This window comes from Mytilus trossulus, chromosome 4 (assembly GCF_036588685.1).
Source record: "Mytilus trossulus isolate FHL-02 chromosome 4, PNRI_Mtr1.1.1.hap1, whole genome shotgun sequence".
Lineage (NCBI taxonomy): Eukaryota > Metazoa > Mollusca > Bivalvia > Mytilida > Mytilidae > Mytilus > Mytilus trossulus.
The window spans coordinates 39,137,167-39,152,610 of record NC_086376.1 but is presented as its reverse complement, the minus strand read 5'-3'; the positions used below and the strand labels follow the sequence as shown (position 1 = coordinate 39,152,610).

Genomic DNA, 15,444 nt, shown 5'->3' with positions numbered 1-15,444 from the left:
TATAGCTTACGTTTACATACAACAAGAACGATTAGCACTGTACATGCTGTAGTTTTTACATTGTTTCTTTGAAAGTTGTTACTAGTATAAAGAATTATTTGCATCACTTTATCCAGGTTCATTTAATTTTAGAAATCACCGATTACTTATTATACACTGCTTGCACTGTGAATATTTATGGGATTCAACCCTGTAATAGTTTTTCTTTCGTCTGATACAGAATACCCCATATCTTTTCTTTTTCATACCTATTTGTTTATTATGTCCCTGGGATTATGTCAATCATACATTGTTGCAATACCGACATATAAAAAAGAAGATGTGGTATTGATGCCAAGGAGACAACTATCCACAAAAAGACCCAAATGACACAAACATTTACAACTATAGGTATTAACCGTACGGTTATGCTTGTACTTTGTCACAGAAAAAACTGAAATAAATTTCTTTCAAATCGAAGCAAAAAATAAAATGTACCCTTTAACATTCGAAAATTGCTCTTTTTGAAATTTAAACTTCTATAAGATGTGATGTACGGCATTTCATTTTATCATTGGTAATGACCCATATCTGACAGAGAAGAAATATTCATAATTCTCAGAAGGTTTTCGTAAATATTGTTAGATACCACTAATCGTTCTAACAATCAAGACAACAGAGACAAACAGGGAAACAAATATGAAAATGAAAAGATATGACTTAGCATGTTCAGGGAGACGGTATCCAATTTACAAAAAAATAATTGATGTTTTAAGGAACTGTAGAGAACTCCACAGGTTTTCAACAAGGGTAGAATTCAAAACCTTGAATATGAAAGCCTCGAAATCCATGATACTTTTTCTGTGCGGTAGTTATATCTACAAAATCCAATCATGTACACGACATATAATACCTGTATATTCATACATGTATATTTATATATTGGGAATTTATTTTTGTTTCCAAACATAATTATAAGGTTATGTATAAGTGCCTCCGTTCACTATAAATTGTAAATTGTCTTCCTAAAGAACAGCAAAAATAAATGGCACAAGTTCACGTTGTCATAAAAAAAGTCGTATAATTTACATTATCGAACAAAAAATCAGAAATACGGAATATTATAAATGAATGGTTAGGAAATCCGTTTCCCCTACACGTTTTAAAAGTCAAAGAAAAATGTTTTACCTGATACAAACGTTTTAAGAACTAGCTTTGTGTAACCTATAGACAAATTCGACTGTATATAAGGAAGTTAATATGCTTACTCTGATTTGAAACTATCTTATAGAACTTTTTTTAGTAATTGAGAACCTATGTTTATGGGTAATAGGTGAAATGTTGCATGGTCCATCAAAATGACAGCAAGCGCAGTTTTGCAGACGATTTTTATTTGTACACTGCTAAAAACTGTCAGGTCCTGGCCATGGTATATTTTGGAAAAAATATTTATACTGATTTTTACAAAAAAAATATTCTCTGTGTGTGCCATTGCAAGAAATAGTTTTGCTAGTTATTTTGTCATATTAAAAAAAATTCTCAACAAAATTTTCCCGTTAAGACTGTACTAGAAAAAAGTTTGGCATGTGAAACGGACGAAGAAATATTCTAACAGAAGTACAGATACCAGTCATCCCTTTTGTGTCACTGATACATATGAGAAAACATTTCAAAGTTATTGATTGAATTCAAATCCATCACACATAATAAAGGACTTCATTCCTATCAAACACCTTTTTAATTGTTTACCAGTATATTTCTTTTAGTTTTGGGTAAAATTGTAAAGAAAATAATACTATCAAGACGTCCTTCCATAAACCTGTTTTTTTCTGTTCTGACTTTAAAGAAATGACTACTTTTCGCCCAATCGAAATGATGCATGGACATATTTTGTTTCATATTATTAGAATTATTTTCAATATTATCGGTATAAGGCTTGATTATCGACACATGAAAGTTTGTCAGCATTGTCAATCTTTTTAACGTTAAAGTACCAATAGTTCGGTCACTACTCAATTAAGTTTCTCGATAACGTAGCTAATTTTGACGGTAAAGAAACACCGATCCGATCACTTCTCTGTTACGGGCTGTATGTCGTGTACACGTTGCGATTTTGTACAGGTTATAACATGTACAAAAATATTGTACATGTTATAACTTGTATGATGCAAAAATAATAGTTATAACATGTACAAAAGTACCCCATACATGTTATAACCTGTACAAAATATTGCTTAAAAATGGTTTTAACTTGTACAATATTTCAAATAAATCTTAAAGAAGTAAAATATACATTTAAATTCACCAATGCATAAAGAACAACAATAAATAGGCCAGAACGTGTCTTTTTCTGTTGAGGACAATGACCACAAAGTTTCAGAAATATATGTTTCTTGAATAATGTTGGCAAAATGTGTTTTCATGTAATTGTATGTTTTATGCAGTCCATCATAGTTGAAATAAGTGTGAAACTATTTATTAAAAGCTTGCATTCCTCAATGACAATTACATTAGATACTAGTTTCTAAATTCTTCCAACAAATTTAAGAACGATTCTTTATAATTTTGGGAAATACTCCCCCCTCTGATGTTTATAACACGCAAAGACTAAAACAATGTCGTATATGCTTACTCTGTAAAAGCAAGAGAGAGCTGAAATAGTTTTCATTGGACCAGGCTTCATAATCAATATCTTTGGATCTATTCTTCAACATTGTTGGCCTTCAGCATGACTTATGTAAATTAATAACTCTCTTTTTGTTTATAAACTATCATATCATTGCATGAGGCGAATATCATTTTGATGTTTTAAATATATATCTTTACTTTGAAAGCATTTATTTGTAGTCACTTTAAAAGTCAATAAAACCGCATATTTACCTCATCAACAGACAGTAATTCTATATCATTCTTAAAGATTACTTTGTACTTTTGAGATCAACACTGACTGATTCAATATTCATAGGGAGAATAATTTAACGGCTGATTTAAGTAGCGGTAAGTTAACAGGAAAGACATGAACCTCCTGTACGCAGATTCGATTTAGTTTGTAGATAATATGTTTTATACAATGATATAGAAGCTACGATTTTTCGTCATATTTAAGGTTCTTAAAAAGTACCTTTTGCAGATATCAAGCCGATCAGAAAATCGCAAAAAAAACATTTGAATTGTGATTTTCTGACACTGTACGCAGACAAATACCCCCAAAATGGGTCTTAAAACAGTTTAATCTTATCAAAATAGATGTAAGGTGTGTTTATTATTAATGTTCTGAATCACAAATCGACAAGCTTTCATTTAAACCATTACAACTGAAATTTCCATTAGAAATAAAAAAAGTTAGCCTGGGTGTACTGAAAATTCGACATTTTTTTAAAACGACCCATATATCTTAGGACATGTCTTATGATCCTCTTATGCCTATCTATGGACTTATCTTTATTTGATGAATTATAATTGTGAGTGTCCACTTTGAAGGCAATAGTAACATACTTTCATTCTAGTTGACACTCAAAGACATAAGAGGATATCCAGGATAGATGTGTCTACAAATTAAATTAAAAATTGAAATTGGGTATGTGTCTAACGACAACAACCCGCAAATGCAGCAGACAACATCCAAAGACTACAAATAAATGCTTTCAAAGTAAATGATATGTATTTAAAACATCAAAATGACATTCGCCTCATGCAATGATATTATAGTTTAAAAACAAAAAGTGAGTTATAAATTTACATAAGTCATGCTGAAGGCCAACAATGTTGAAGAATAGATCCAAAGATATTGATATAAAGATATATTAGCCTATTTATTGTTGTTCTTTATGCATTGGTGAATTTAAATGTATATTTTACTTCTTTAAGATTTATTTTAGATTTTGTACAAGTTAAAACCATTTTTAAGCAATATTTTGTACAGGTTATAACATGTATGGGGTACTTTTGTACATGTTATAAATTGTATTTTTGCATCATACAAGTTATAACATGTACAATATTTTTGTACATGTTATAACCTGTACAAAATCGCAACTTGTACACGACATATATATATATGAGTTTCAAAGTCTGCTTGTATTGTGCTATCATCCAGATAAATTTCCTTTTTTCATTTTGCCCGAGCATTTTCACACGAATTAATAGTTGGACAAGTCCACGTTTTTTCACACATCATCTTAAGTTTTTTTTAGATAAGATTTCTATTTTCAAAACAAAATTTCGTGGGAATACGGCGTGCAGCATGCAAAAGTATTTATTGCATAACTAGACTAAGAATAAAATAAATGTGATATAACTCAGTCTATTTTGCATAAGAACATAACTTTATAGATGAATCGTGCAGATGCTGAAATATTAAAGAACCAGAATATAAATTAAAAGTAAAGTAATACATTTTTTAAATGGTTAACAATGAGTAGAAAAATTGCCGGAAAACGATGAAAGCAATCTATGATGATCATCTGTCATCATCATCATCGAAAAGTTAAACGTAACGTGCTGCATTAAAACTCTCGCCAAATGTTACCGTTTTAAAAAATGTCACATAGTTAATTTTTATTATTATTTAATCACTTTGTGATTGCAGTCAGAACCTGCTGCGTTGACTTGTAAGTGTGAACGGTATTCGATAACGTCAGGAACGATAACTCGTGGCGTAACGTCATTCGGTATCGTGTTACGGTTGCCGTGAATTATTTCTTTATCTTCTGCTATTAATTTACCTACCAGATATTTTCAATTTTCAACATCAAAATCCCAGTTTTACGTAGGCCAAGATTGAAATACAATATATTTATCTATTCTACTGACTTACATACTTTCTTCCAATGTAATTTTATCCGCTCTGAGGCGTACTAGAAGCTTTAAAAGTTTCGTTGCCATGTCAAGACAACTACATCATTTCGCGGGATTTTCGTTTTGAAAGAAATTTTACCACGAAAAATTGTTTGAAATGGACCGAATTAATTTTTTTTTGCTGTAGGATAGAGATAAATATATTTTATCCGAATCTTGGCCTACGTAAATTGGGTATTTGATGACGAAACTTGAGAATATCTGGTAGTATAAACAGGTTGGTCGTTACGCGGAACAGCCGTTTTTGTGTATTACTGCGTTTGTGCTAAAGGTAGATATATTGTGATTGTACTAGTTGACGATAAAAGAATAATCGAATATAAATGACCAACCCACGGTTAAATGAAAACAAATCTACGGTTGCCGTGAATTATTTCTTTATTTTCTGCTATTAATTGACCTAAAACAAAACCAGTTTGATCAAAATCAATCAAATTTCCAAAAAGTTGTTCTAATCGATTTTGATTAGCAATCACCCCGGATGTTTTGATCCTTTTTAAACTCTTTTTCCCGCCAGATATGAACAAGTCTTTCATGCTAGACAAGTTGCTGGCCATGTTTAACTATCAAACTTACTCGAGTAAGTCATTCTAGCCATGTGAATAGTCAGATTTATTTGTTTTAAAAAGCGTTTGCATTGAAAGTTTGCAACCAATTTGATCAATAAAAAGTTATATGGTACGAATCGATGAAGTTATTAAAAACCAATAGTTCAGAGAACAATTAAAGGTCTTTCCACATAAATTTTCTAAATTATTGATGATAAGCCTCTTCCAGTTTACTCAAAGTTACTTTTGGAATCCAAGGTTAGGTTTCTTCATACTGATTGAATTAATACATGGTTTCTATATAATTTTGGCTGAAGTAAGAGAGATAATTGTCAACTTCCGGTCTCAAATGGTAGGTTAATGAATCACCATTCGAATGTCTATGGTCTCTGTACTTTTTGTGTACTTTTTCATGAAATAAGTACATAATAACTACTTCCGGTTCACTCAATGTCATTTCAGCTGACATTTTTCTGGGTAATATTTCACCCATCATTTTGCAAGGGATCTTATTTACTATATAATAAAGCATTTCAGGTGTTATCACCACTTTAAGATGTCACTGGATTGTTTCAGACCAAATTTAACATATCTTCTAAGTATAACAAACATTCTGCACGAGTTCTTGCATATGTAGCATTAAAAATATCGGAGAAAATGCAAAAACAAGCAAAAGACAAAATTCCGAACATGACCTTAACCTTTGACCTTCACCTCATTTTCTCAGATAGGACCAAATGATCTCAAATAAAAAGACTATAGGTTAATACGGCTTACGGTTTACGAGTTACAAAAACTTTACGACAAATTCATTTCATAAAGGCAGATAACTGCTATATAATTTCACTAGATTGCTTCGATCCAAATCAGTAAAAAAATCCTAAGGATGTAACTAACAAATATGAAAAAAAATTGTCGTTAACTTTTAGGTTACATAGGAGACCCACAAACAAGAAAAACACTGTTGGGGGAGATATAACACTTACAATAAAAAGACTTCGTCTCCACATAAAATATCCAAAAAATCTGAGCGACATCTTGTGAAACAACTTTATACCACAAGAAAAGGGTTTTACAGAAGAAGACAAAAACATAAGAATGATAATTAAAAGCCTATTGTTCAGAGCACAATTGAAGGTTTTTCCACGTCAATATTCAAACTTCTTGATAAGAAGTTAGTTCCGGTTTACTGTTAGTTAAAATTGGCACCAAACCATCAAGTTTCTTCATATTCGCGCGATAAATAAATGGTTTCTATGTTCTTTTTAATGAATTAAGGTTAATGTGCTACCTCCGGTAAAGAAATGTCAATTCCGGTCTCATATAATAGATTGTTTCACAAACAAAACAATGTTTCTATATACTTTTGTTGTAAACCAGTAGATAATTAGCCACCTCCGGTTTATCAAAAGTCATGTTAAGTCTTTAGTATTTAAATTACAAAATATATGGATTCCGAGTATTTTACCATGAAAAAAAGTAATGGTTACTTACGGTTTTCTCAAGGTCAATTCTGGTTGTCATTTCCAAGGTCGTTTATCACACAACCTTTATAAAAGGTCATATTGCTTTATAATGATCCAAGTTGAAGTAATAATCAAAGGCACTTACACCTATAAGATGCATTAAGATTGTTTCAGACCAATTGTAACATATCTTCATAACTAACATGAATATCAACAATGTGGTCATTTTTATAAATTTCCTGTTTACAAAACTTTGAATTTTTCGAAAAAATAAGGATTTTCTTATCCCAGGCATAGATTACCTTAGCCGTATTTGGCACAACTTTTTTGGAATTTTGGATCCTCAATGCTCTTTAACTTTGTACTTGTTTGGGTTTATAAATATTTTTTGATTTGAGCGTCACTGATGAGTCTCATGTAGACGAAACGCGCGTCTGGCGTACTAAATTATATTCCTGGTACCTTTGATAACTATTTACACCACTGGGTCGATGCCACTGCTGGTGGACGTTTCGTCACCGAGGGTATCACCAACCCAGTAGTCAACACTTCGGTACTGACATGAATATCAACAATGTGGTCATTTTTATAAATTTCCTGTTTACAAAACTTTGAATTTTTCGAAAAAATAAGGATTTTCTTATCCCAGGCATAGATTACCTTAGCCGTATTTGGCACAACTTTTTTGGAATTTTGGATCCTCAATGCTCTTTAACTTTGTACTTGTTTGGGTTTATAAATATTTTTTGATTTGAGCGTCACTGATGAGTCTCATGTAGACGAAACGCGCGTCTGGCGTACTAAATTATATTCCTGGTACCGTTGATAACTATTTACACCACTGGGTCGATGCCACTGCTGGTGGACGTTTCGTCACCGAGGGTATCACCAACCCAGTAGTCAACACTTCGGTACTGACATGAATATCAACAATGTGGTCATTTTTATAAATTTCCTGTTCACAAAACTTAGAATTTCTCGAAAAACTAAGGATTTTCTTATCCCAGGCATAGATTACCTTAGCCGTATTTGGCACAACTTTTTGGAATTTTGGATCCGCAATGCTCTTCAACTTTGTACTTGTTTGGGTTTATAAACATTTTTGATTTGAGCGTCACTGATGAGTCTTATGTAGACGAAACGCGCGTCTGGCGTACTAAATTATAATCCTGGTACCTTTGATAACTATGAGTCTTATGTAGACGAAACGCGCGTCTGGCGTACTAAATTATGATCCTGGTACCTTTGATAACTATTTACAATGAAGCAAACATTTTTTACTTGTTCTTATAGATATATATTTAAAAGTGTCGGAGAAAATGCAAAATCAAGAAAAAGTCAAAATTGAAAACTTGACCTTAACCTTTGACCGTGACCTTATTTTCTAAGTTAGGACCTATGGACCTCAAAAAAATATTCCAGGGTTATCCAGTTTTAACGGTTAATGAGTTAAAAATAAACATACCTTCAAATTTATTTAGTAAAGGTAGATAACTCTTATTCAATTTCATTAAACGCGTAGATCTAAATTAGCCAAAATTTTCTGAGGATTGAACGAACAACTTAGTAAAAGAATTTTGTCGATTACTTTTTTGGTAAAAAAGAAGATGCACACACTTGATAAGCAGTTAAAAAGGAGATAACTCTAACAAAACAAATTGTTCGGCTTAACAGGGTAAAATTTAAAAGTGTATAAACTATAAATGTAACAATATGAAAAGTATCTGAACGACATATTGCGAAACAAATATTTATCGCAAGAAAAAAAAAATATTATATTCAACTAGGCTTAGTTTAGCGGCGTTTGACTTATTAATGAATTATGTTTTCATTCCATATATCCCAACAGCGTTTTTAACAAATCTGAGTAACACATAGGTTTAACTGAGATAATGAGATAATGTGCGTATTCATTTGAAAATGCCTGTACCAAGTCAGGAATATGACAGTTGTCCAGTCGTTTTGTATGTGTTTTGTCATTTGAATTTGCCATTTGATTAGGGACTTTTCGATTTGATTTCCTCTGAGTTCTCTCAGTTTTTTTGTGATTTTACTTTTTCTATCTTTTGACAACCACCTCGATTCACATGTATGATGTAAGAAGATCGAAATCGGACATTCAGAATTCTAAAGCCGATGAATATAGACACAAACCACGGATAAAACATTTTTGTTAGTTTAAGGACAATAAACAGCAGAATAATGATTTTCGAAAGAAACATTTACAGGGTTGAAAAAGTAAATTAACGACTAAAAAAGCACAAAAAGACTTGAATTCAAAGTAATACGACGTAATTAATGGAGAAGAGAAGAGTAAACAATTTACTTTCAGAATTCAGAATTGTTAGATACTTCTCCGATTGATACGATTAAAGAAAGCAATGCATCTTACACTTAACTAAACATTTAACTGAAGATACATCTAAAACAGAAACCAGATCTTTAAAATTACTGCAATTTGTTCATCATAGATATTACATATGCAAACAAAAGTTGAACATGAAATGTTGAGTGCCAAAGGTGCTTCTTTGAAATCAACGTTCAAACCTTAGGTGTTATTAGAGGTTTCACGATTTGCTACATATCAGGTAAGGTTTGATTTAACTAGCAACTGCCTCGTATAAAAACACAATCTAACTCGCAACTTTTTTTCAACTCGCAACTTGACTTTTATTTAACTCGACTCGAATGTTATAATTGATCCTCGACTTTTTCACTCGAAATTCTACTTTCACAACTCGTAACTTGAAACTCAACAATAAAAAAGTCAATTTATCTGACAATATATATGATTATTTTGCAGGTTAAATTACATGTCCATCGTTTTTATGTTTTCCTGATTTGAGAACCATGAACATGAAAGTCTCCACAGAATTTTCAATTGATGTCTTTGCAAAGATGTCCGAAGCCGACTTTTTGAGCAATGAATATTTAAAAAAAAAAAAAAAAAAATAGCGTCGGGTCAAAAGAAATTTGAAACATGTTTTTTTTTTTCGAAATAGGAACTATCAAAAAAGAAAAATTATCTTTAATAGCAAAGTGAATATGAATTAACAAGGATAGAGGTAAAGTTTGTAATCTTTCTTTTTAATACTCTTTTGGTTGAGTCGGGGTTTTGGGGTAGGTGTTATCTGTTATTATGTTCAAAATTTTTCAATGTTCCTGTGTTTTAAAAAGACTATTGAATTTATTTTGCAGGTTTGATTGTAAATTTTGAGTTATCGGCACAATGAAAAGACAGGACCTCGAATTAGTATTAAAACAATTTGGACTTACCGATTTTTTTCACGACAAAATAACCTTAAATGATGTTATAAAGAAGTCAATAAAACTTAAGAAATTAGATAAACTAGAAGACATACCATGGGAATACCTGTCACAAATTCTAATGGCTAACCCCGATTCCCGTGACATAGGAATTCAAAAGCAGTATTCTATTTGTAAGCTTAAGGAGCAGGAAAAGAGACTTTCAGTGAGGTTGCCCAGTTGTAAAAGTACAAATACCTCAGATTTAGGTGAAACCGAAAATTCAAGTGATGCCTATGATCCACTGTTTAGCATTGTGTGTAAATCTAGTCAACAAGAAGATCCTGAAAGCTCTGACGAAGTAAGTCCACAAGATATTGTGTTTGCAACTATTTTATGTTGTAGTCCATTTCTCCAACGACTGATTGTCAATAAAATGAATTTATGTCGTCTCGCTCTTCCCTTTATCTTTCGTACACATGAAGAAATCGTAATGTATCTTTTATGGCCATATAGAAGTCTTTTATGCGAGCGTATAGATGGAAATGGATTGAAATATGAGGATACGTTAGTTGATCAACCTAATAAAATTATAACTTTTTTGCGCTTTGGATATTCATCGACATCAAAATCAGAAACAATCAATCGGATTCTTTCCGACAAAACTCAAAACACATTCTATCATCGAAATTGTCCACTAGGATACTCTAAGCGTGTCCTTTGTAATGATGCGGTAGAAATATCTTGGTTCTGTCCAACAGGTCGAGAAATTGATGTTCTCAAAGAAACTTTAGCATTTCTCAATGTAAGAGGGGATGGTTTAAAAAATGAACCGCACATACAGGCTGTGATGGGAGTTTCTAATGTTGTAATTGCATTTATAGACTCTTGTGTTCTACAAAATAATGATGAGATAATAAAAATAATGAGCGTTATTCATGAGAAAAACGTTCCAGTAGTCTTCGCTTTGGATGCAACTAGCCATTCTACCAATGCATTAAAGAATATCATGAAACGCTATAAAGAACAGACTAATGTTAATGATAATTTACTCAGAATAATAAGACTTTCGTCAAAGAAAACTAAAAGAAGTCTTGCTGATATATTGCAGAATTTCAGAGAGATTATATCTGATTTGCTCCAATTAACCAAAATGGGAAAATCAATGATAGATTGCGTGTCTATATTCACAGACTTTAAAATCGAATGTGATGAAGATACCACACACTGTAAAAATGCAGAACAGAAAACATGTCAAATAATGAAAAATGTAGAAAAATTACCAAAAAAAGAAATTCTCCAATTGCAAGATAAATTGTGGACGGAATGGTCTTTAAAACAAAAGGAGTACAACAGAGCAGGAACAAATTTACTGTATAAAGACAAAAATAAAGTAGAAAAAGAAATGCGAAAACTAAGGGAACAACAGAATATTATTCTAAGCAAGATGTCACCAGTATTGGAGAACATTTTTGATAACATTATTAACATATTTGAAGCAAAACAGAAAGACAGTATAAACTATTTTCTATATTATCTCCAACAAAAGCTAGATAAATACTCAAACAAAGTGCTGCCACAACTCAGTAGAGATTATCATTTTAAATGGAATGAATGGAAAACTGCTTGTGAAAATGGAATAAAAAACAATACAATAGAATCACTTAAACAATCAGTTGATAAAGCTGAAATGAAGCTTTCACAGTCAGCTTTCGGAATAGAACACATCATTAGAGAGTTTGGACAAATGTATGAGGCCTCAGAAGAAATCAACAATGCAAATATCCGATGTAAAGCAAATTTTAAAATACAAAAATTACCTGAGGTAGTAGCGCATCTGATATTACAAGGTCTTGCATTTGAGATAATGGATGGCGATGCTGCAAATATTCCCATTTCGTGGATATCCTCCGTGTTTTTGCATCTCCAAAAAATAACTATTAATAAAAAGTTGTTGACAATATCTATTCTTGGAATACAAAGTTCAGGAAAATCAACGTTGTTGAATTGTATGTTTGGTCTTGAGTTCCCTGTTAGAGCTGGTAGATGTACCCGAGGGGTATTCATGCGGTTGATTCCAGCTCCGGAAGATGATTATCCTTTTGATCATATACTTGTTGTTGACACAGAAGGCCTAAGAGCTCCTGAACTAGGAATGCAAAAATACGATCATGACAATGAGCTAGCAACGTTTGTTATTGGTATAGGAGATATAACTATCATAAATATCAAAGGCGAAAACACCAGTGAAGTTCAAGATGTTTTACAAATCGCGGTGCATGCATTTATGAAGTTGGTTTTAGTAAATAGTAGAATACAGCTTCAACAATCTTGTATTTTTGTTCATCAAAATGTATCTGTCACTGATACAAAAAGTAAGTTAGTTCATTCGACACAAAAAACCGTTGAAAGACTGGATAAAATTACTAAAGAAGCCGCTGAAACACTTCATATATCAAATATACAAACTTTCAACCAGGTTATTCAATTTGAAAGCAAAAATGATATATGGTACTTCCCAGACCTATGGTATGGAGATCCTCCCATGGCCTCAACAAATTCAGGATATAGTAAAAAAGTAGAAGATCTACGTTATGCAATTTTAACAAAAGCAGCTAAAAGAAGTGGCCATTTGAATATTTCAGAAACGAGCCAGCGTATACACGATCTTTGGAAAGGAATATTTTCGGAGGATTTCGTGTTTTACTTCAGAAATACTCTTGAAATTAAAGCTTACATCATAGTTGACACTAAATTTCAAGAATTTTCTTCAAAACTCAGAACGATCATGTTTAACTATTATCAAAATGAGGTCAAAGGAAAACTTGCTACATGTCAGGAAACTCATGAACTTGATCTAACGTGCAGGAAATGTATACACGAATTTCGTAAGGTAGTTTTGCATGAACTTCAAATGAATAAGGATGAGCTTGAATCTTATTTTGATAAGAGTCCTCAAAGGGATATTTTAGTTAAGTGGAAAAACACAACACTGAACAAATTGGAAAATTTCACTGAAACTTGTATTTTCAATGAAACTAAAGATATAGAAAAGAAAAAAGAAATGTATCGATTAGATTTGCTTGGTACTAAAACTTCACTTGAAAATGATAAAAAAGAAATCAATCAACGAGCTAAAGAACTCGCTGTGGAGATGAAAGGAAAAATGTTGAAGAAATATCAACTTAAAAAGGAGTTTGACTCGATGATGAAAAAATGGAAAGAAAGACATATTCCCCCAACTGATGAAAATGAGTTAACATTAAATGATCAAGTGAAAGAAATAATGTTTCAGCGATTAAGTACAATAGGGGCATATTTAAAAGAGGTTGACATTATTAAAACAATTTCTTATAAAACCATGGGGTCTTTATCTGAAAGCATCAAACTCGAACATATCCTTGATAAGCACATCAGTATATCAAGCTTTCTGCATAATGGTAGTATGAAAAATAAAGACTTTTCAATTTGCGCAAAGAAAACACTACAAGTTACAGAGAATATTTTTCTTAAGGCTGATGTTTCGGTTGAGAAAAAGGTCGGACTAGATGAAAAGTTCAATGGTGTTTTCATAACTGAACTTTTAGATATCATTGTTGGTGAAATAGATACATTCAACAGTCGTAAAAACAAACACTTTAACATTCTTGATACATACAAAGCGTTCATAGCGGTGCACGTGTGTAACTATGCAAAAACCGTGTACAATCAAATGAACGATAGATATGAAGTAAGGCATGGCTGGAAAGCAAAATTTGAAGAGCACGAAAAAGTTGTCTGGGGTATATTTCAACATACTTTTGATGAGAAAGCCACAGAGTATATTTCCTCTACACTCTTAAAAGACGATCTGGTACAAACAGCAATCAATCAAATATCAGAGGTTATATCAGAAGACGTAAAAAAAATTATTCGAGGTGAAATCGGATCAACAAAGCATGCTTTAATAACCTTAATTCTAGATTCTCTTGCTAACACGGATTCTTTTACATCTATTCGTTCTTATATTCAATCATCAAAAGATTTTGCACAAAAGTGGCTGTTCAACTTTGCAAAAACTAAACTGTTTGAAACAAAATTTGGAAGTGAGAATGGGTATTGTAAAATTGCAAATGAGCATATTCAAAGAATAATGAGAAATTTCTCTGAAAGTATAATATTTGCTACTGAAAACACCAAAAACAACAATGCACATACATGGCTTGCACATTTTTCAAGTAATATGTGTTCCTCGTTACCATCGATCGATCCAGGTTTAAGAAATGTATACGCAGAGCTTTGTCCAAAAAGTAATATAGCAGACTTCGTCGACTTTGTTAAGACAGAGACCAAAACAATGGAAAGGATGATTTTAGCTGAATTCAAGTCTAAAACTCCTAAAAACATTTCATGGTGTGGCGGCAATCCGATAGAGAAATTGTTTACGGAGCTCTGGGGATGTGACAAACATTGTCCGTTTTGTCACGAACCATGTCAGTTTACCATGATAGACCATTTAGATCATACACCACATAAATGTCTTCAGCATAGGCCTCCGGCTCTTGTTGATGTGTACGATGAAGAATCAAAAGAGCTTTTTCTTGAGGTGTGCAATTTTACAATTAAGGATGGAACGAGAACGTTCAATTGCCACACTTGTGAAAAAGAATGTCGAAAATCTGGTCAATGCATAGCAAAAGATGAAGATGACGACGTTTACCATTCATTCAGAGACTACAAAAAGTATATACCTAATTGGGATATTGCACCTGATAGTACATTGCGTTCCTCGGACTATTGGTCATGGGTTATAGCAACTTTTAAAGACAAAATAAACAAACTTGATGACGATTTCAAATTACCAGAAATACCAGAAGCATGGACAAGGTTAACAAAAAAACAAGCGAAAGATTCTCTACGGTATTAATTACGCCTGTTATCTGTTTGCTTGGGATATTTTCTTAACTTGTAAAATGTAACATTGAATGGTCCTCGGGAAATTATTTCTTGAGAAAGGGGAAAAAATATGAAAATGTCTTGATTCTCGTTTTTGAACCTACAAAACAAAAAACCGAAGATGCAAGATTTTCCGTTTTTCGTCTTTAAAATATTTAAAAAAAAAAAAAAAAAAAAATGAGAAACGACTTAAATAGTATTAATCATCTTATCATATTACTAACTAATTAAACTGGGAAAATACTTCTCTTCCCGATTTGAAGTTATATTCAATGCCATATCTGATTCATTAACTTGCTTTTAAATTAGATTTTCCTGAAATTTAATTGGTATATTGAAGGGATTGCAACGTTTGTTTGAAGTTGCAAAAAAAACCTTTTGATTAAGAATATAATTATACACATATATCAAGA

General features: G+C 32.0%; 1 protein-coding gene across 1 annotated transcript; it reads left to right on the top strand.

Moving 5' to 3' along the window:
* Window positions 1-10,079: 10,079 nt before the first annotated feature.
* On the top strand, window positions 10,080-15,002 carry LOC134716599 (interferon-induced very large GTPase 1-like). The gene has a single exon (XM_063579610.1). The coding sequence runs from the start codon at window positions 10,080-10,082 to the stop codon at window positions 15,000-15,002; it is 4,923 nt and encodes a 1,640-aa protein (XP_063435680.1).
* Window positions 15,003-15,444: the final 442 nt, after the last annotated feature.